Genomic DNA, 20181 nt, shown 5'->3' on the forward strand with positions numbered 1-20181 from the left:
CACTAGGGATGCAGGGAATGAGGAAGTCTGGTGCAACGTGCTGTAAATGTCAGAGATGGACACTGCCAATAGACCTTGATGACCCCCAACCAGCCCCACCTGGGGCCTCCACCCACAGCCTCTGCCATTGGCCCAGGGCTCCATTTAACCTCTGGCCTGGGCCCTTGCTCTCTGTTTAGGCTATGTTGTAGGAGTGCTTACCTCTGCTCTGGGTCTCCTTGCTGGAACTTGCACCTATGTATTTTTGTCTTTAGCATTACTCCTGTCTTTTGTTTGTGGGTGGACTCTGGATGTAATTTAACACCCTGTTTGACCTTGTCCATGGGCTGCCTTGTTTGACCACCCCTGCTGTGCTCAGGTATTGTGAGGTTGGGCTGTAGTTAGGGTAGTTGCTGCATGTGTTGGAGGTGTGGGCTGCAGTGAGCCCCCTCATGGAGCAGCCCTTCTCCTGGTGCCTCTTTTTTGCCACTTTGTTTTGGTTTGCATTCATGATGTATGAGGGAATGGGGCAGATGACCTATAACATGAAGTCAAGGTGGAAGTTGTGTGATGTTGCAAAAGTATTTGGGATCTATAGTATCAACTTTCCAAAAGCTTTTAGGAGGACTCATCAATAAAATCAATCCCAGGGTTTAAAAGAAAGTATATGGAGAAGGTGAGTAGTGAAGTAAAAAGCTCCAAATGCTAAAATGAAGTTCTGAGACAGGGCCAAAACTGATGTATCACTTGTCAGCATACATTACAGCACTGGCATTTCACAGTCACAAGCTTTTTCTGCAGGAATCAGCTACTGTTTTAAGTTGTATAAACAGGAAAAAAAAGTGAACAGGTTATGTGTGATGATAGAGAGTTCCTGACCTCTTCCTGAAAAACTGTCCCACTTACACAAATGGCAAGCCACTAGAGAGCAGCATTAGATTAGGACTTCTGTTATGTGCCCAAATGACTTTTGAATAAAGCAAAGCATTAGGAAGATGTTTGCAGTTGTTTGTGGTTTCAGGTCAGATTTGGATTTAGATTAGATTTTATCAGAAACAAAGGAAGCTATAGGCTAGTCCGTCCTCTCTGGTTCATTGCTTATTCTCTGTTGTGGAGTGAAGGTGAAACTAAACAAAAATCACTAAGCATGTGATAAACAAAATACAATTTTTAATAAATGTCAGTGATAACATACTTGGCAGCTCAAGGACACTGTGGCTAAGAAGGACATGTCAAAAGATGGTGTAAGAAAAAAGGAGGGCACACAGGAGAAGGAACACAAATTACAGGTGTGTAGTCAAATTGTTTGGACAGATAATCTTCAAGTTTTTCGTCTTGAAGATTCTGGCAGAATATCAAAAAAGATGCAGAGTTAGATAATATGGACAAGCAGCATCAAAAAGGAAATTTGTATCTACAAGACAACTGCTGATAATGCATTAAGTCAGGAGGTAATCTAAGACTTTCAGCTATTAAGTAGCCTTGAGAAATACCCAATTCTTTTTGTCAGTCAGGAAAATGAAGTAAGCAACAGTAAGTCTCCTGGCTTGGGTTTTTTTGGTCTGTGGTCTACAACTGGAGTCAGTAAAGTACTACAGCCTTGCCTGAAATGGATATGTAAAAATGCATGACAGATTTTCAAAGGGCCTTTCTGTCCCACCTGCATTGACCCAGCTTCAGGCTCTGCAAAGTGATCTGATGTTTTTCTCTTGCTTTTATTATCTAATAACTTTTGTTTTCTCCCTGGTCATTCTGTGATGTGTAGCAGTAGAAATGTGTTCCTCTGAGTCCCCCTGCCTTTTTTTCCACCTGATTCTTGAGTAGACACTGAGGTTGCTTGAAATTGTACAGGAAGACCTCTGGCTACCAGTGTAACAAACTAATGAGGGCTTCTGAATTTCATCAGCCAAGGGCAAGAAGGGTCCTTTATGCTTGCACCTAATTGCAATATATTCCATGTGGAAATTATAACTAGATTAATTCTGCAAGTCACAGAAACATAGAATACTTTAGAAAGTTTAGGAGCAAACTATCAGAATGGTAAAATTAAAATATTTGTAGCAAGACTTTATTTGAGAATTTTGCTAGAAAGATTTTAGTTGATATTAAAACTAAGGAGCAGCCCATTTGTCTATCTGGAAGGGTACCCTCTACCAAATCCTGCTGTGAACCACGTAGATTCCTTGAAAACGACTGCAGAGGCAAAACTCATGTTTTTCTTCTTTGCTACCTAAAGATCCACTGCAGCACATCCTTAGGTTTTTCTATAGCACCAGATATTTGCACAGAGACTGAAGCTTGGATGAGAAAGCATCATCTGTCTGCCTGTGGTGGTCATATGGTTTCAATAGAAATGTCCCCACTGTGTGGCTTGGTCTTACGGTGCTCCTTTTCCAGTATTTAGAGTTCCCCATCTTTCTAGGTTTCTTTCAATCCTGGACATCAAAAGAATGAGGGTGTCACAGAGGTGGGAAGGCAAAACTCAGGGAGCTAGTGGCTTTCCAGAAGACAGTCGCTGCCAGTGATGACTGTATCGCATGATGAGGTACTGGGTGGGGGGAACCAGCTAACACTCAGTTCTGTTCTAGCTCCAACACGTTTTCACTGCTCCTGGCCAGCAATGCCTGGCTGAGAGCTGTGCACGCAAGCACCAAGCTGACAGCTGTTCTCTACAGAGCAAGGTGGCTCCTGGCAGCAAGCAAAGGAGTTTCTAGGACAGGTAGTCAGTATGGATGGATCAAAGAGTTCCTTGACATTCAGTTTTGCTCTAAACAGACTGCTGCCAGATATCCTGTCCCTAGGTCAGCAGTGAGGGAGTTTGCAGCGGCTCATGGGTTCTTCTTAAAGATGAGTCACTTCAAGGTTGCTGGATTTTCTTTCCTATTGCTCCACTTCCTCTGTTTTCTCTGAAGATAAATAAGAAATGAGAGCCTGGCAATTCTCTTGAGGTCCCGCAGCTTGTTTATTTTGTGGAACTACTACTTGTTGTCTAACTTTGTTACACTTGTTAACAGCAGCTTTCCCATAAAATTTGTCCCAAGTAAGCTAGCCACAGCTTTGAGCACTGAGCTGCAGAGCAGAGAAGATCATCTCAGAAAATTGAAGATGATGAAGTATTTTCTTCTGCCAAGTCAATTAGCATTTCTCTGTAACTTCGTACTAAGTAAACCTGTCCAGGTGTGTCCCTGCTCTGAGACGCTAAGATCTTACTGCTGCTCAGTTGCTATCTTGAAATTAGTTATACATTTTTACTGCTGTGATTCTGCATTATAGAATTTTTCTGCTATGGAGATAAGCATGTGTAAAAAGATATACTTTTTCTTTTGCAGATAGCTACAAGAAACAATGACTTAGGTGAGTTCAACTGTAATTACTTTGTAAATAAGAGGAGTTTTTGGTGGGGGGTTGCTTCTCTATACCTTATTCTCATGATTTTGTATATTTTTCTCTTTGAAAATGTTTTTCAGCATCAGTGGAAAGTAATTCACAAATTCAGATGTGTTTTAAAGTTGCAGTCAGTTTGATTATTTTATACTGTCACAATAAAGAAATTAAGAAGAATTATTGAGTAATTATTATATGGAATGCTCTTTTCCACATGTAGCCTCAGCAAATCAGAATACTTCTGACTTTGATTTATTTGCTAGGTGGCATAAGTCACTTCACTCTCTGCTGTACCCAAGATGTTGTACATTTTTGGCATAATAACCAACAGCTCTTGTCTGTGAGAAACATACGCCAGGTATTTCAGAGTCAGAACTGATGAGCACGTTGCAGTATCTTATGTCAAATTAACAGCTAACCTGGAAATGAATAGCTAGCGTGCATTCCATATGCATGATAGAAATAGTCTATTGTTTCGTATGATTCATCCCATTTTTTTCGGAGATCACTTATGATTTCTTTAATTCCACAAGCTCTAATGAAGAGAACATTATATATAATATATATAACTTATGGTACTCAGCCTTCCACTCTGAAGGGCTCCCAAAGCTCCTTAAGTTAAAATATATGTAGTCACTGCTCTCATTACAGCTGCACTATGACACCTATACTAATATCAGTTTTTCTTATCCAGAAAAAAATGGAAGCCTGATCAGTTTTAGCACAATATGTATGCTAGACTCAGTCTTAATTCACTATTCCTTTTTCAAATTACTGAAAAATAAACTTCAGTGGAAAAATTTTTCAAACATACGAAAACTTGGTTGGTGCATACCTCTTATCTCCCTTTTTTACTTCTATTTTCCTTCTAAGTGCCTTGCATGTTCATTTTCTTCATCTGGCAGAGAGTGAAATAGCTGTGCATGAAGGAGACATCCTCTTGAGAAGAGGACAACGCAGTGCAATTAACTGTGAGAGTTGTTTATGGCCCAAGTCACAAGATGGACTAGTCAAGGTTCCGGTTAACATCTCTTCTGATTTCTGTAAGTGTGTGAGTATGGATGCTGTAAAGTTAGCACTGATCTTCCGGTCTGTATGTTCTGTTATTTTATAGTTTTGTGTCATGCACTGAATGGAATCTTAGTCCAAATGTGAACTTAGCAACATGTCTCTTCTGCTATTCTCTTGGCCCCATGATTGTGGTAAAGACTCCAAATATTTTAGGCATAAACATTAAAATGTGGTTACCTGGGAAGTACTTGTTATATAAATACCAGTTAGTTAATTTTAATTCCAAATACTAGTTTCAACGCTACAAATGCTAGCTACAATGCACTTTGGTATTTAGCAAGTATAGATGAAAAAATATAATTTGTTCACATTATGAGTGTGTTTCTTGAAATTACCACTAGAAGCACTTTATTGAACACTATGATTTTTCTATCAAATATCTCATAGAAATAAACATTCCTGCACTGGAAATCCTGTGGAGGCAAAAATGACGGACAACTCCTTAGATATTTTTCTTCATTTTTTTTTCTGGGGTCAGTCAATAGGTTTGTCTGAATAGAAAAGGCTGCAGGATGCCTTACACTAGAAAATTTTGTTCATGGAAGTTTCACATTGGCTGTGTGCGTCCTCCATCTCTCCCCTGTTGGGACCTTCCTCATGTGAAGCTTTCACAGAGACCCTTTCAAAAAAGATCTCTGAGGGAAACTGGTATGGAAACAAAATACAGTCTGGGCCTGATTCCCATCCTGGTGAAAGGGATCTTTGTGTTTTCATTTTGGGTAAGGAAAGCCCAGTCCTATCTAGGTTGCCTCTCTCTCTGTGTGCTTCCAGAGCTGCAGCACGTGGCCTTGTGGTTAGGGAACAGTCATTCTCTCTGCCTCACTCTCTCCACGCTTTAAAGATTAGGAAATTAAGATAAAAGGTAGTCATAGATGATTCATAATTGAGGAAGCCAAAACGTTCAAAAGCAGATAAACACTCCCATCTATATTTGGTACCTGAATAGAAACAGTGAGCTTCTGAGCTTCCGAACGCTGTCTCAAATGGTTTCAAGGGGTGTGTGGCAGACATTCATTACCTCTGATAAACAAGCTGTTTTTTCCATGCTTAATTAAGGTCAGATGGCTCATCTGGGATATTCTAATCCAATTATTTATATCTGAAACTTTTTCTTCTGCTCTGTCTAAACAGAGAAAACTATGTCAGATTTCTGCTTTCCATCACCCAATAGCTACCTGCAGTGGAAGGCTGAGGGCTGGCTCTAACAACCTTAACAATTCTGTCAACTATTACATACCCCTTCAAAGTCTAATCAGCTTGGAGATCTCTGAAAGCTGTGCACCTTTTCTGATTATACTTGTATGATAAAAATGTAAAGAGTGCTGTAGTGATTTGGGGGAATGCACCCTGTTAATGCACCTTATTTTTGGTTAACTAACAACAGAAAACCTTTCCTGGGCCCTTTCTCATTCTAGCATTGACAGAGAGGTCTTGGATTGCTGATGCTCTACAAGAGGTCTCCACGTTGACCTGTGTCAAGTTTGTAAATCGTACTACTGAAACAGACTATGTGTATGTTGAACATGGGCAGAGGTAAGCTCCCTGTCTCCAAGGTTTGGAAGCACCCAAAAGGTCTTTCAGCTTCTTTTCTGTTTTGGTCTGAATTTGAGTAATTGCTCTTTTTATCCTAAGAGTCAAGATTGAGAAAGCAGGTGCAGTTTTTCATTTTTCTTTAGCTATACTGGCAGTTATATAACTTAATAAGCTGCAGAAATAAGTGCATGGACTTAATTAAATATAATGGGATATAATTGTTGAGAAAATTTAGAAAGAAGTATAATTCTTTCAGGTTCTTTGCTTAACTACTTGAATTGCTTCATCTAAGTTTGATAAAGTCATTTTACTGTTTTAAAACTTATCACAAAGACTTTATTTCTCCCTCTGTGGTTTCAGTTTGGCAGCTTTCAGTAGGCAAGGTATCTCACACCAGTGACTATTTGGGTCCCTTTCTGTGGCTGCACATCTGGAGGCCCTTGGTGGTTTAGTCAGTATATGTATTTCTTTGTATTTGCTGAATGCAACCATTGCCTAATATTGATTGCTTATTTTTAGCTGCTGGTCTTACTTTGGAAAAATTGGAGGGCGTCAAGCAGTTGGCCTGATGAAAAACGGCTGTATGGATAAAGGAGCAATTCAGCATGAAATGAACCATGCGTTGGGTTTCATCCATGAACAGGCACGGAGCGATCGGGACAAGTTTGTCAAGATTGTGTGGGAACACATTATGGCAGGTAGGTCCATTAAATCTTAAGAGAAAAACACTTTGAGATATATACGTGAATGTTACTTCTGAGAATAGCAGTGCAAATACTTATTAGCAGCTGGCTGAATTGCAGCAGAAGTTTTGGTATTAGCAGTCAGAGGAAGGCATGTAGTCTAAATTGTGGATGAGAATGCAGGACTTGATGTAGAGAGAATAACAGCCCATGCAGCCACCAGCATGTGGGAAATTCTGGGACCAGCGTGACACAAGGAAGAACTGGTATTTTCTCCTTGAAGAGCAAACAATCCTTCTCACTGCCATGAGAAGGAGAAATGAGGAGCAATCAGGACTGGTACATTTGTAGCAAGGGAAACGTGGGAAATGTTATTCAGGGAGAGGAATGCAATAGAAGTAGTTTGGGGGTGTGCCCACAATCTATGTACTGAGAAAATGGGGTATATAGAGAGCTCCTGGCTTTAAGGAAAGAAGGGAAGAGAATGGTAGGATGTCCTAGGGAAAGGAAAGTGAGAAAGTGATACAGAGGATGAAAGCAGGGGAAGAAAGGATTGAAAGAACCATTTTTCTGACAGCTATAGAAGCTGGACAACTTGCATTTGTAATAAAATAATAGTGTATTTAATAAATTATAGAAAATAAAGAATAATAAATGAGACTGGACAATTGAATAACAGATTCTAAAATGTCTTTTCAGCAAATAAGATTTTCAGCTGGCATTAGAAAATTGAATATATCTATTTTCTCCAGAAGGAACTGGATTGTTTTTATTGCAAATTCCTAACACACTGTTCTCCAAACTTTTTTTCAGCTATTCCCATGATATCCTAAGTGAATTCCATTTGTACTGTTCTTTATTTAGGTTTCAGCTTGAGTGTTACAGTATAATTTTGATATAAATTCTACGCTGCTCTTGTATAAAAAGGGGGTGTCATTTTGAAAAGTAGAGGATGTGCTAGGAAAGAGAAGTTAAAAACAAAGTTGTACCAAAGAAACAAGATATAAGTAAAATCTTACACCAGTTTTGCAGGAGGAAGTCTACAGGTTCAGATGTCGTCATCCCTAAAGTATACAGATGTAGCCAAGCTCTGATTTGGGCACAGTATTGTTGAAAGCATGAAAAGGGGGGAAAAGGAGAGGAAGACAAGACTATGCAGAAAGGGGGATAATATCTTCAGTGTTTCAACAGCATTCACCAGGAGTGGGGGCTGAGAAGACTGATGTGACAAGGGAGGAAGAATGCAATGTGTGCAACAGACTCCCTGTTGGGAGGGGAAAAAAAGGCAAAGATATGCAGGGGAAGTCAAAAGACAGTCATGTTCATAAAGGCTGCTAGTCTACATCTTCCATAAAAATATGCTGCTAACAGTGCTGATGGCAGATTCCCCTGACCTCGGTGCAGAACTAGACCCCAAGATGTTCTGTAGGTTCTCAGTTCTTCCACATAATCTGCTTTTCTCTTGCTAAGACTGCATTACTATGGATGTTTTGGGTTTGTTTTTACCCCTCAATTCACCTTGGAAGCCATCCTAATTTTCCGTTTTGACAAAACACTGTCCACTGAGCTACTTGAAACTCAGCTTGTTTTTTCACAAACTTCTTGGGAACAAAACTGTACTCAGAGCTTCCTTTTCAGTTTTCTGAATCACCACACTGATGCTGGCAGAGGTAGATTTTAGTGGAGAAGATGAGTTAAGGTCCTACATTTGTGCAGGTCTGGACAACTAGATCTCTCTAGCATGTGATGAGGCAGATACTGGTTTGCTGGCAGCACCTCTGTCCAGTCGGGCTGGTGTTAACGCCTTTTTAAATAAAACAGTTCAGCAAAGCACATACATACTGAACAGTAGCCATATGTTTAAATGTTTCACTGTGCTCTTCTGGAATCAGTATTGTACATAAGAGGAACAGAGATAAAAACCTAATAGTAGGGAAAGCCAGTGCTGATGAGAACCAGTTTGAGCTTTAACTTGGTTTTTGGGCTATGAAAAGCTCCAAAGTCATGTTTATTCACAAATCTTGTATAATTTAGGATTTTGAAGTTTCTTTTTGCATTTCCTAGCCCTCAGTGGGACCAGCACTGACGAATATTACTGGAAGAGACTGGCTCTGATTGCAAGTTTGCCAGCCAAGTTGTGCAAACTCAAGAGTCAGATAGGATGATCTTCTGATAAGTGTCCAATGCTGAACTCTTGTCCAGATGGTTTGTTTACAAACCACTAGTTATAATAATGAAGGTACAGATGTTGAACTGGGAGGGAGTGCTTAGTGGTTAGGGAATACAACCTCCAGGCTAAGCTGACTGCATTCAGCTCTCTGTTCTGATATTGATTACCTGTCTTATGGACGAGACACCCAGGGTGAAATTCAAATGCTCTCTAGTCAATGGAGAGAAAACAGGTGCCTTTGTATTAAAATGGGACGAAGCTCCCTCTGACTGTGCTTCTTTCTCTCTCCCATGACTGTCCGGGGAGCCTTGATGACTAGCTTCGGTGCCTAACCTAGAGAATTAATGCAAGGGGAAATGAATTCTAGCCTGCCTCTGGGCCCCAGCCCTGTAGCAATGTAATGCTTTCTTACAGGTGGTTTTTAAGGCTAAGCAGATGAAGTAATGAGGTGCTCAGCAGCTGTATTTGGATAGAATGCTTCTAACTGATCTTACTGAGTGCCCTTGCTTCATGTAAGTCGTGTCACTTGGCTGTAGTCACTGCTGATGGGTCTGCTGACCAGAGACAAAGCCAGAACACAGCTGATAACTTAGGGACCAAGTTTGCCTGTTACACCGTTCTTTTGTGGTCTCACACTCATTCTGTATCAGAAGTTGGAGAGATGTATTAGGTGGAAAGATTAATACATTTCCTTGGAGAATGGAATTGGATTTGCGAATTATATTGAAACTTTGATTTATTTGCCTCAGTTTATATTCCGAAACCTACCAGATTCAGTGGAAATAGGTTACCATGGGCTTCAGGCAGTTCTGGTTGTTTTGGAAGACACAAGATCCAGTGAGAATAAGTGTGTAACGACTTGATGACTTGTATCCTAAGTTAGTCTTATGACAGCAGGTGGTGTCTGACAGCAGTCGTATTGATTATAACAGCAGGCAGTGTCTGACAGCAGTAATATTGTTCTGATTGAAACATTGCTCTCTCACCTTGCAGGGGAACAAGGGAACTTTGGAAAAGTGAAGTCCAAAAATCTGGGCCTTCCCTATGACTACTCCTCTGTGATGCACTACGGCGCGTAAGTTTTTTGATGTGTCCTTTCAAAGGATGCGCTCAGACGTGGGGAGAAAGAATTACTCTATGCAGGGAATGATTTTTGCTGTTCACTTAAAATTGAGTTAATAGATCTAATTACAAGAGTATACTTTGGCAGCAGTATTCCTGGAAAACAAAGTTGGTATCGATAGATGAAAGAACAATGCTTTTTGTCACTGTACTAGTGCCTCTTGCTAGAGGTCTTTGACATGGCTATATTACAACATCTGAGTCACTGAGCTAAAACAGTTCCAAAATCTATGATGGGCTGTAACTAGTTACTTCTAAATGAAATCATTTTGACAACAATATTTGGGTGCGGAGAGGAAAAAAAATTTACATCATTAAGATGTAGGCAGCCTTTTGAAAATTATTTATCCAGAAACACCAAGGCTGCGTTTATTCCATAACATTCAAGCCTGTAGCATGTATCTTCTGTATTTTACACTAACAAGAAACAACTTCTGAACAAGACAGTGAAATAAAACTTGTTTATCAGGAGGCAGGAACTCACAGATAGCAGATAATTAGTAACTGTGACAGAACTATTGTTGATTTTCTGCCTTTTGAATCATGAAGGTGGGATGCAGTTCATTTTGTCACGGCACTGGTTAAAGCTCTTCTTAGGACAATGCATTTTTTGTTCCTTGCTTTCAATTGCTGTGTCCAAATGGTTACCACAGTTTTTCTTCATGGAAGGTTAACTGATTTTAGAGAAGGTTCTTGCTCCTTCCCATTGAAGTTCTGTGTGGTTCATCAACATGATCATGCAGCGAGTCACTGCTTAATAGAAGTGATTTAGAAATGCGCCTTATTTCTACAGGTATGATTTCTCCAGCGCTCCTGGGAAACCAACTATTGTACCCATCCCTAACCCTTCAGTACCCATTGGACAGAGAGAAGGGCTGAGTAACTTGGACGTGGCTAAAATCAACAAGCTCTACAAGTGCAGTAAGTGCAGGAAGATAGCGTGAATCCTTACCTGGCTGATGCCTGTAGGCACCATCAGACATCCCCCAAAGGAAATCAGCCCACAGTACATCTCCCCACAACCCTACAAGAATGCTGGTATGTATGTGGAACAGAATTGTCTCTGTGGCCAAGATACAGCCTTCTTGTAAAAGGAAATTTGCTTTCAGTAATTCACTGTCATTGAGCTATGCTGACCTAGTCCCAGCCCTTTGACAAAAGCAAAATCCATGAGCGATCATGGTAGCCAGCTGTCAGATTCTTGTTTCAGGAAAGCTCTGAAGGTTGCAAAGCATATGAGTGATCAACAGCCATGATTAAAGTTCAGTCATATTCATCAGTAGTGCCAGTGAATTTATGATTTCTTTCAATTAAAATCTGACTGTAGGGCTAAAAGTATGGCTTATTAGAACATGTCTGAGGGGAATTCCCTTGGCTTTTTGTGTAGTTTTCTACTTCCTTGCCTCCATCAATTTGTTACTCATCACTGTGGTACCATAAGGTCTAGAAATACTTAACATTCCTTTAGAGCAGGAAATCCTCAGCAGAGATGCACAAACCAATGTAAGTAAACCACTGAACATTCCCCTGCAATGCACGGTTTTTGCACCGACTCCCAGTACATAGGCTAATTGAATTATATAGTATTTAACATTTTTGAGATGTTATTCAATTGGTTTTCACCAGAACAATAGGAAACACCGCTACTGTCTGAATATTATCATACCAAATTCTGCTCTGAATTATGTTAGAGCTCAGATAAATAACCAATAATCAGAAGGAATCAGCATTACTTCAGTTGAGTATTTAGGTATAGATGAAACCCTCTCAGAGATGATTTCTCAGTTTAAATATAAGTGAGACAACTTTTCAACTTAATTGTGTCTCTCATGGTCTCAAGGTTAGCAATAATAAGTATTTAATTGTATTCATCATGATGTATTCTTGATAGTGGGTCTGGGAGTGAATCACATGTCAATACCACTATTATGTAACTACATAATTAATCTGTATATTTTGGAAGAAAAGCTAGATTAAACCAAAACCAACAAAAACCACGGAAATTAATAAAACCTATCATAAGTGGAAAATGACAAAAGTCCAGTTGTCTCAGGGAAAGTACGGAGCAAGGGAAAGATGTCATAAGTTCCTATGGTTGCATGTCATCTATTCATAATTTGTAGTTTGGAGAGTTAAATAATGAACTAATAAAGACTATATATAAAAAGACAACAGACAAATGAGATCAGACTTTGTATACCAATCACTAACTCTCTAGCCTGACTTCAGTGCTCTTTTACTGTTTTCCTCCAGTACCCATTCCTATCTCTGCCTTGACAGAATCTGGCTTTAAGCTTGAATTTGCATACATGTAAGAATACACAAGCATTTGCTGACAGGAGTTTATGCACTGATGTAATTGAAACTGCTATTGGTTGAGGTTAAGCAAGTTCATGAAAGATCAAGGCCTCTTCTTAGTAAACTGAAATGTGTGAGTAAAGCCCTGTTCAAAAAGAAAGTAGCTGAAGCAGCTAATTACCCTCTTAAGTAGCTTTAGTTTGCTCATAGGTTTTGAATAGTTTTTAAAGTAGGTACATCAACACAATTGTAGGCATCTTTTTTTTCTCTTTTTTTTTTTTTACAATCTCGACTGATGATGACCGTTGAAGAGAGTTGTCTGATGTTTTTGGAAGACTTTTGTTCAGTTTTCATTCTCTCCAGAATTGTTTGGTTCTTCCCTTCAGATTGCTGTAGCTCCGTGTTGCCAAAACCCAAAGGCTCGTTCTCCTCTGTCAATTACCCATCCCCATACCCAAACAATAGCAACTGCCTGTGGTTGATCCGCATTCGTCGGAGTAAGGTAATTTTTAATAGGAGAAAGAAGGTTTGAACCGCAGTGTTAGGACTACACAGCATTATTTTATTATTATGACTAGCATCTAGGAGTCCTTTGCAGGGACCAAGACCATTACTATGTTACCATAGACCATTTACTATGTTACCATTCTGTAACATAGTAAATGAAAACAAAGTCTTAACAATTTTCATAAGACTTTTTATAAGACCATCAGATATATTATTTAACTTGATTTTTATCCAATTAGGAATAGGTGACTTTTTAAAAATAAGGTATAGTCAAACATCTGTTATGAGGCTCAGTAGCAAGGACACTAGGTGAAATTCTATGTTCTCATTATACAGAAAGTCAAATTTCTGTGATATGTGGATAGTGAAATTAACAAATTCCTAGTTCACTTTGTAAGTTAGATGGTCTGAGTCTTTCCCCGCGTATAGCAGTAAACCCAACATCTGTTTTCTTGTTTCTTAAGATCTTCCTGCAGTTTGAGACCTTTGATCTCCAAACCTCCTCAGATTGTTCTTCTGACTATATAAAGGTTTACAATGGAAACAGCAAGAATTCTCCTGTCTTGCTGGACAAATACTGTGGGAAGGGGCCGCTGCCTTCCGTGGTTGCTTCTGGATCTACAATGCTGGTAGAGTTTGCAACTGATGAGACTGTTACAGCCACAGGATTCAGAGCCTCCTACAGCAGGGGTATGAACACTCCTTTATAGAGCTTGGAGAACAGGACTAATAGTATTTGCATGGAAGAACTGAAACTTTAAGCATGTACACCAGAGCAGGTTTTTCCATGTTTTTCCTTACATCCCCAGTGGGTATTAGTAACACAAGGGATTAGGCAGTGATGGGGCTGAAGGTTAGCGGGAGACAAAACAGGATATTGCATGGTTGTCATGTTAGGAATCCTGAGTACCCACTCGCATTTTTCTCAGAGCTAGGCTTCCTTGCATCTTTATAACAATTTATTTAAATAAAAACAATGCGATGACTAATAGGAGCAACGCAAGCAAAAAGACTGCAGAACTCCATGAGAAATAGCACCAGTGAGAAGTATTTGCACTTTCCAAATAAAAGGCTTTTGTTATGTCACATGACACTCAAGTGCTTACTGAATTCACTTCAGGGGTGTCTGTTTTAAAAGAATGAGAATGCGTTATGAACTGCTGGATAAAATTCTGTTGTGTTGCAACATGATTTTTGGTCTCAGGCATTAAACCAAATAACTGGTTACTGCTATTGTCTTATTTCAACTTAAACTGCAAACTTTTTAAAACATAAATTGAAGATGTACATTTCTAGTATGATTTTTTACCTTTTTTTTTTTTTTTTTGCATTTGGCTTGATTAATTTCTAGATTGCATTAGAACTAGCTCAATAATGCAATCTCAAATACTTAACCTAATTCTTTTCTGGAAGTGCAGTAAGGTAGTCCCATTAGGATGCTATGGTAATGTGGTAACATTTCATTGTAAAACTAGTATAGCTTTAGATTCAGCTGTTCCCTGTCCTCCCAAATTATTTTAACAGGAAAGGTTTTTGTTGTTTTAATACAGCTGATACAAACACAAAGAAATAAATTACTTCAGCAGTAGATTTTCATTATAGCATGCTCTTGGCTTGAAGAAAATACAAAAGAGTACAAGCAAGCTTACTACTTTTACTGTCAAAATAACTTGTTAACATGCCTTTCTGTTTCTTCTCCTTTACTACTAAGTGAATTGTGGAGATACTTTCAGAGACTCAAGTGGAGTCATCACCTCTCCAAATTATCCCAATAAATACCCCAAAAACCGAGCATGTTTCTGGGTTATCAGTTCTCCAGTAGGATACAAGGTAAGGCACAGATTAATTCCTTTGCTGTTTTCAGTAGTGTTCCCTAATGGAATTTCTTTTTGCCTTAGAGAACAACAGCTGCAATGGTGTGCTGTGTTTTGGTGGATTTTTTTTTTTTTTTTGTAGGAGACATTCTCAGAGTGAAAATCTGAAAACAAATTCAGTTTAAGACCTTATGCTGGGTCTTGATTTGAGGTGATCATCAAGGGAAAGTCTTTACACATGTGAGACTTTTATGAATTTAGTTTGTACTTTGTTGGCTTTGCTAAGAATAATTTCTAGGTAAGAGTGCCTACTATAAAACCAGCATATTGCACAGGTTGTTTTTTGTATTGCTTGAGAAAAGAATTTAAAGCATAAAAAAAGCATCAAACTTGTCTCTCATTTTTCCTCTCAATCCAAATGCTGATGAACTAAGCAAACAAGTTGGTATTAATTTGTATTACAGTATGAGATCAGGATGTGGCAGACATAGAATGAAAGCAGTACCTTGTACATAAGGAATTTAAACTGTTTCTGCTTGTTACTTACAAAGGGTAAGAGAAAATGGTATAACCTGAAAACAGTGCTTTTATTGTATTTTCTCCAGATATCTCTTAAAATGTTATTCTTTGAGCTGGAAGTTAATGACAGATGTGTCTACGACTATTTGCTCATACATGATGGAAGCCAACCTACATCACCTGCAGTTGGCCCTTACTGTGGGACAGAGAAGGTTGCAGACTTCACTTCCACTGGGAATTTTGTGCTGGTTGAATTTCACAGTGATACAGTTTGGGAGTTGCCTGGATTCAAGATGAGTTACACATTTCATAGGTAGTACTGTACATAACAGGAGATGTAAAATGCAGAATGAAAGAGACCAACTAGTCACTGTTTCTGAGTCTCTAAGCTTTTTGTTATTGTAATCCCATTGTTGCTGTTACATGACCAAATGGAATAGCAAAACAAACTACGTAAGCCAATTCTCAATAACTTATAATGTTTGGAACTGCCTTAAAAAAAAAAAAAAAAAAAAGAGAATATGGCTACAGAATTTGGCTTCCCAAACTGTAAGATGCTAAAATATAATAAATGTTCTTACTGCAATTATGCCTTTGTGAAGAGCACATATAAAATGGTAATTTGCTTTTCTAGTGCCAGGAAGGCAGCCAAGAATATCTTGAATGACACTGACTTTTTTTTTTTTCTAGGATCTGTAATGCTTTGCTTTTTATGCTTTTTTTTTTTTTTTTTTTTTTTTTTTTACCCTCAGAAGAATATTTGACAAGTTGTGGACTGAAGGGTTGAGAGCTTGCCTGCACTATGCAAACCAGGCAACAAATACCTGTAGCTCCTACGAGCTGCCATCTGACTATGTAAACTCTTCATTTTATTTGGCTTCCTATTTAGACTGGCACCTTTTTTGGAGGATGTAGTAACAGCAGCATGAGAGAAAACCGAACTCTATTTCTGGCTTGGCCATCACTATTAAAAAGGAACGGGTTTTTCTTCCCTGCTTTTTTAATTGATTTACCTCAGAACAGTTAACATGCAAGCTGGCTTCAGGAAGTAAGGGGAAGATGGCTGTGGGATGAACCTGGGAATAGTCACTAAAGCTGTCTCCTTACTGTGCTAATAAAATGCCTTCTTCTTATCGTGCTGTTACACAGAGAATGTTGATATGGTAGAATGTGGTACATGCTCCTTTTGCTGTATGGCAAGTCATTTGGAAGCAGTGTCTGAGGGCTATACCTGTATTGTAGCCAGAAGGCAAATTAGTTCATTTTTAACAAGCTTCAGTATGTGAAAACCAGCAGACATGGATTTGGTTGCCTAAGTACCTTGGATCTCAGCATGCAAACTCCATAGTCTTCCCTCTATTGTTATCAAAAGTAAGACATGCTGTGCAAGGTGGCCAACTGTTGCTCATGAAGAGCTCAGAAGAACTAGAACCCAACCTCAAAGATAGTAACTTTTTGTATGTTAGCATAGAATGTATGCCTTGCAGTTCAACACAGTTCATTTCCTTCTAGATATATGTTCTCTGTACAAACCTGGAATGCAGATTTTTTATGCTCGTGGAAGAGGGGAGAATAAAGTTCTGGGATCTTAACCTCAGTTTGGACACCAAATCTAATTCTTCCCCCTGTGTCTGACTTTTGAGGAGGTACAACCAACCCCCATATCAATTGTTATTGTATACAAACTTGAATGGGTCCTTATTTTAAATATTCAATGCCGACAGCTTTCACTGTAACTTGAGTACTACTACATTTCCCTTCCCATAACCTGATGTGGGGTTCTACATCAGGCCATCCATGTTCAATGCTTTTTATGTTCATGCATTCAGAAAAGGAATATGAACAACATGTGAAGCAGCAATGTACTGTGTATAGGAATATTAGTTTTGCAACTTGTCCCTAGAAATATAGTATTAATTAGGACTCTCAGATGTGGGAATGTGACAGGGCTGGGGTGCTTTATTTATAAGCAAGTCCTTCCTGCAGGCAAGCTGTTAAGCCCTAAGGGCATGCAGCCTGGCTAAAAACTCCACTCATTTATTTTGAAAACATGAATTCAATGGTACTGATGTAGAAATGCATTCCTGAATAGAGCCTGAAATATAAGTTCCCTCTCTCATAGCAAAGGCTCTTCAGTATTGAAGTCTGAAAGTTCCATGTTTCATCAGTTATGTTAGGGGTCTTTGCTAATGTTTTCCTTAATGGATATGCATGTTAACTGGAACACACGCTGCAAAATACCTCCCAACCCCCTTTGCCGGTATCAAAAGATTCAGTTTTCCTCTGTTGCTAAACTTTCTGCTTTCCTGCCAACAGTCTCCATTTCAGTTACACATATATATATGTTATTCATCTATAAATCTGTGGACCAGCAAACAGGAAAATGTAAGATACAAAATATCCCTGTCATAATGATTACTGTTCATTTTCATACACGGTTAACTGAGGATCTCAAATGGAGAAGTTATGAAATTCACAGACCCTGTTAAGAGATTAGCTGCACCCAATTGCACAGTATAAGAGGCCTTTCATCTAACACAATAATCCCCTCACAATATGCATTGCCCATATACAATAATGATTTAGAAGCTTGCTGTTAACATTCAAATTCTGATATATGTGAATTAAGAGTCACTGGCCAAAAGACACCAGGGACATCAAGGCCAAAGGTTTAAGATTCAAGTACCAGCACCAAAGGATTTTGAGAGGTTCTAATGAAAATTCATTCAATTAGTATACCTTTGAAAACCTACATGTAAGCATTTCACCTTTAAAAATGGAGGTAGCTAGCAGTAACAAATGTGTATATTCTCATGTATGTACATGACTCATGACACAAACAGCTGTTACCTTAATTGTGCACAAAGGCAGATCTATGCTAAAACAGAGCTGCATCCATGAGCCTGAAGATGTGGGAGAGGCAAGAAGAGTGTTTATGTCCATGTAGTTCAGTCTTACCTGCTTTGGGGCTGTCCGAGGGCCTATCTGGGAGGCAAGTCAAGGCCTTCAAGTGGTATGCTTTCTTACTCTGCAAGAACAGAGATTTGCCAGTTACTGTAGTAAGACAAAAACAGCCTGGAATAAAGCACTACAGACAAAAATTACTATTCATAAGATTATTTTGTGTGTGTGTGTTTTGGTTTAATTTAAAACACATTTCCTTTACTTAAGGAAATAACTGTGGTTGAGAAAACATTCATTTGCATGACTAGAACCCCAAGGCCTGACAAAAAATAAGGGTAACTTTCAGCATGCTGATAGTACAATTGGTTCCTCATCTGGAAGAAGTAAACAAGCCTACTGTAACAGCAAGAGAGTACTCAAACTCAGTTTTCAATTTCAGTGTGGTGATGATTTGCCCTTTTTATCACACAACTGCACGGAGAAACATTCCAGCCTGGGAGACTGAGCTGGCCAGCAGCCACGTTTTGAATTAATTTGAACTTTTTTTCAGAGCGAAGAGTTCAACTTCTGGATGTGGCTGCATTAGAGTAATCAAGTCCCAGGAGAATCCAGGCCAAATCTAATACACTGAGGCGCAGTTTCACAGCAAGTTAAACGTGGCATTGGCAGCTATAACTACGCGGAACAGAAAATATACAACTTACTGTGCAACAAGTCAGCTTGGCAAGGCGGCCTGTTAACCAAAGACCGTTTAATCTCTTCTATTTGAAACAGAAATTCCACATTTTATGGACTAAGTCGCCGCGCAGGCTTTTAATAATCTGCGTTCCCTTTATCATGGGAAACATCTGCAGGCAGGAAAATGAGAGTAGCTGCTGCTGTTCTGCAGCCAGGCAGCCTCCTGGTGCGGTACCTGGCAGAGCTGCGGGAGCCGGGCCCCCCCTGCTGGGCACCACTGGGTGGCTGTGTAGGTGTCCTGGCCTCTAGCAAAGGGATAGCAGGGTCTGTCTGCTGTCGTGGTAGCTCCTCTCAGCTCCATTTGGCAGTTCAGCTGAGGCGTTTCTAAACTAGTCACTTAAATTTCCTAAGTGCCTTGCTCCTTCTCGTTCACCTCTGCTGGTGGCGCTCTCTGAGTGGTAAAGTTCTTCGGGTTGCTTCCAGTATTGTGTATGGAAGGGCGGCTCTCCAAATTACACCTGCCAAGCTGCAGGTTCCTCCACAGCATGCTTCCTCTTCCCACATTAACCTGCTCAACAGCAAAAGCCAAGACCAACTTGTTTTTATTTGATTCAATTTTGCTTCATATTTATCTCAAATCTCTCTTTTATGCCTACAGTACCTGGAATTTCCAGGTATGCTGTAATATATTTGTTGGACAGGTGCAAGCTGTAGTTTCAAAGTTTTATATGGTTGTCTTTCTAATGTTCTTCAATGCTTTAAAAATAAATGTTTGAGGGGAAAACCCCTTTTATTTTTTCTTTTAGCTTTGTTCCGATATTAATGAGTCTTACTTCCTTGAATAGCTTAGGCAGTTTCCCAATTTAATTGTGGAAGTCTTTACAGTGTGGGTTTGTCTATTAAGCCAGAAAGAAAGCAAACTTTAATTGCAAAACCACAGAACTAACAAGATGATTCACAGGAACCAGTGGCACCTAGAACTACACTCTGTAGTTGTTTTGGTCAAGCATCGCAGGACATTTAGTTGTGAAGGCAGGCAAACATACACCAGGAGAAATATTGGCTGGGGTTAACTGGAATTTTATAGTTCAGATTATTTTGTGCCCTCCTGAACCAGCATCTTTGTCACAGGTTTAAGACAATTTAAAAAAAAAAAAAAGGGGAAAAAAACAACAACTTGAGCGCAACCCAGTCAGTGTTATAAAATACACCGTGGGTGTTTTTAACAGTCAGTAGTAGTTAATGGGCAAAAACGCAGCGCTGCACCAGCTACACCTCCTGTGCTGGGGGGAGCAAGGCAGCGGCCTACGAGGCCCTCAGGTGGCGGCCATAGGCAGCGCCGGGCAGGGGAAGGGGCAGGGAAATGGAGTCTCCGCCAGCAGGGCGCTACGGACTACAAGTACCAGAGTGCACCGCGCGGCAGGTAGCGGCAGGTTGGTCCCAGCGGGCTCTGTGCGGCACCCTGGGTAATGTAGTTTATCTGCGGAGAGGCGCCTGGCAAGCTGGAGGCGGGGCTGGC

General features: G+C 39.7%; 1 protein-coding gene across 8 annotated transcripts; it reads left to right on the forward strand.

Moving 5' to 3' along the window:
- Window positions 1-161: 161 nt before the first annotated feature.
- LOC101789509 (astacin-like metalloendopeptidase) lies at window positions 162-16677 on the forward strand. 8 transcript variants are annotated; one of them, XM_038180623.2, is made up of 13 exons: window positions 162-358; window positions 595-655; window positions 1182-1268; window positions 3309-3333; window positions 4269-4406; window positions 5850-5967; window positions 6487-6665; window positions 9814-9895; window positions 10736-10863; window positions 12627-12742; window positions 13212-13437; window positions 14459-14577; window positions 15144-16677. In XM_038180623.2, the coding sequence occupies exons 2-13, from the start codon at window positions 647-649 to the stop codon at window positions 15375-15377; spliced, it is 1461 nt and encodes a 486-aa protein (XP_038036551.2). In that variant the 5' UTR covers window positions 162-358; window positions 595-646; the 3' UTR covers window positions 15378-16677. The 8 variants fall into 8 exon arrangements, with proteins under 8 accessions (XP_038036551.2, XP_038036552.2, XP_038036554.2 ...); XM_038180624.2 differs by having other exon boundaries at window positions 602-655; XM_013109794.5 differs by having other exon boundaries at window positions 163-358; window positions 15167-16677.
- The last annotated feature ends 3504 nt before the right edge of the window (window positions 16678-20181 follow it).

The sequence above is a fragment of the Anas platyrhynchos genome, chromosome 5, assembly GCF_047663525.1.
Source record: "Anas platyrhynchos isolate ZD024472 breed Pekin duck chromosome 5, IASCAAS_PekinDuck_T2T, whole genome shotgun sequence".
NCBI classification, from domain to species: domain Eukaryota; kingdom Metazoa; phylum Chordata; class Aves; order Anseriformes; family Anatidae; genus Anas; species Anas platyrhynchos.

What these genes read in the sequence shown, in the direction of transcription:
- LOC101789509 (XM_038180623.2), top strand. An exon ending in TCTGTGATGCACTACGGCGC is followed by an intron (nt 9,896 to 10,735) that starts GTAAGTTTTTTG and finishes TTATTTCTACAG; the next exon opens with GTATGATTTCTCCAGCGCTC. An exon ending in CAACAAGCTCTACAAGTGCA is followed by an intron (nt 10,864 to 12,626) that starts GTAAGTGCAGGA and finishes TCTTCCCTTCAG; the next exon opens with ATTGCTGTAGCTCCGTGTTG.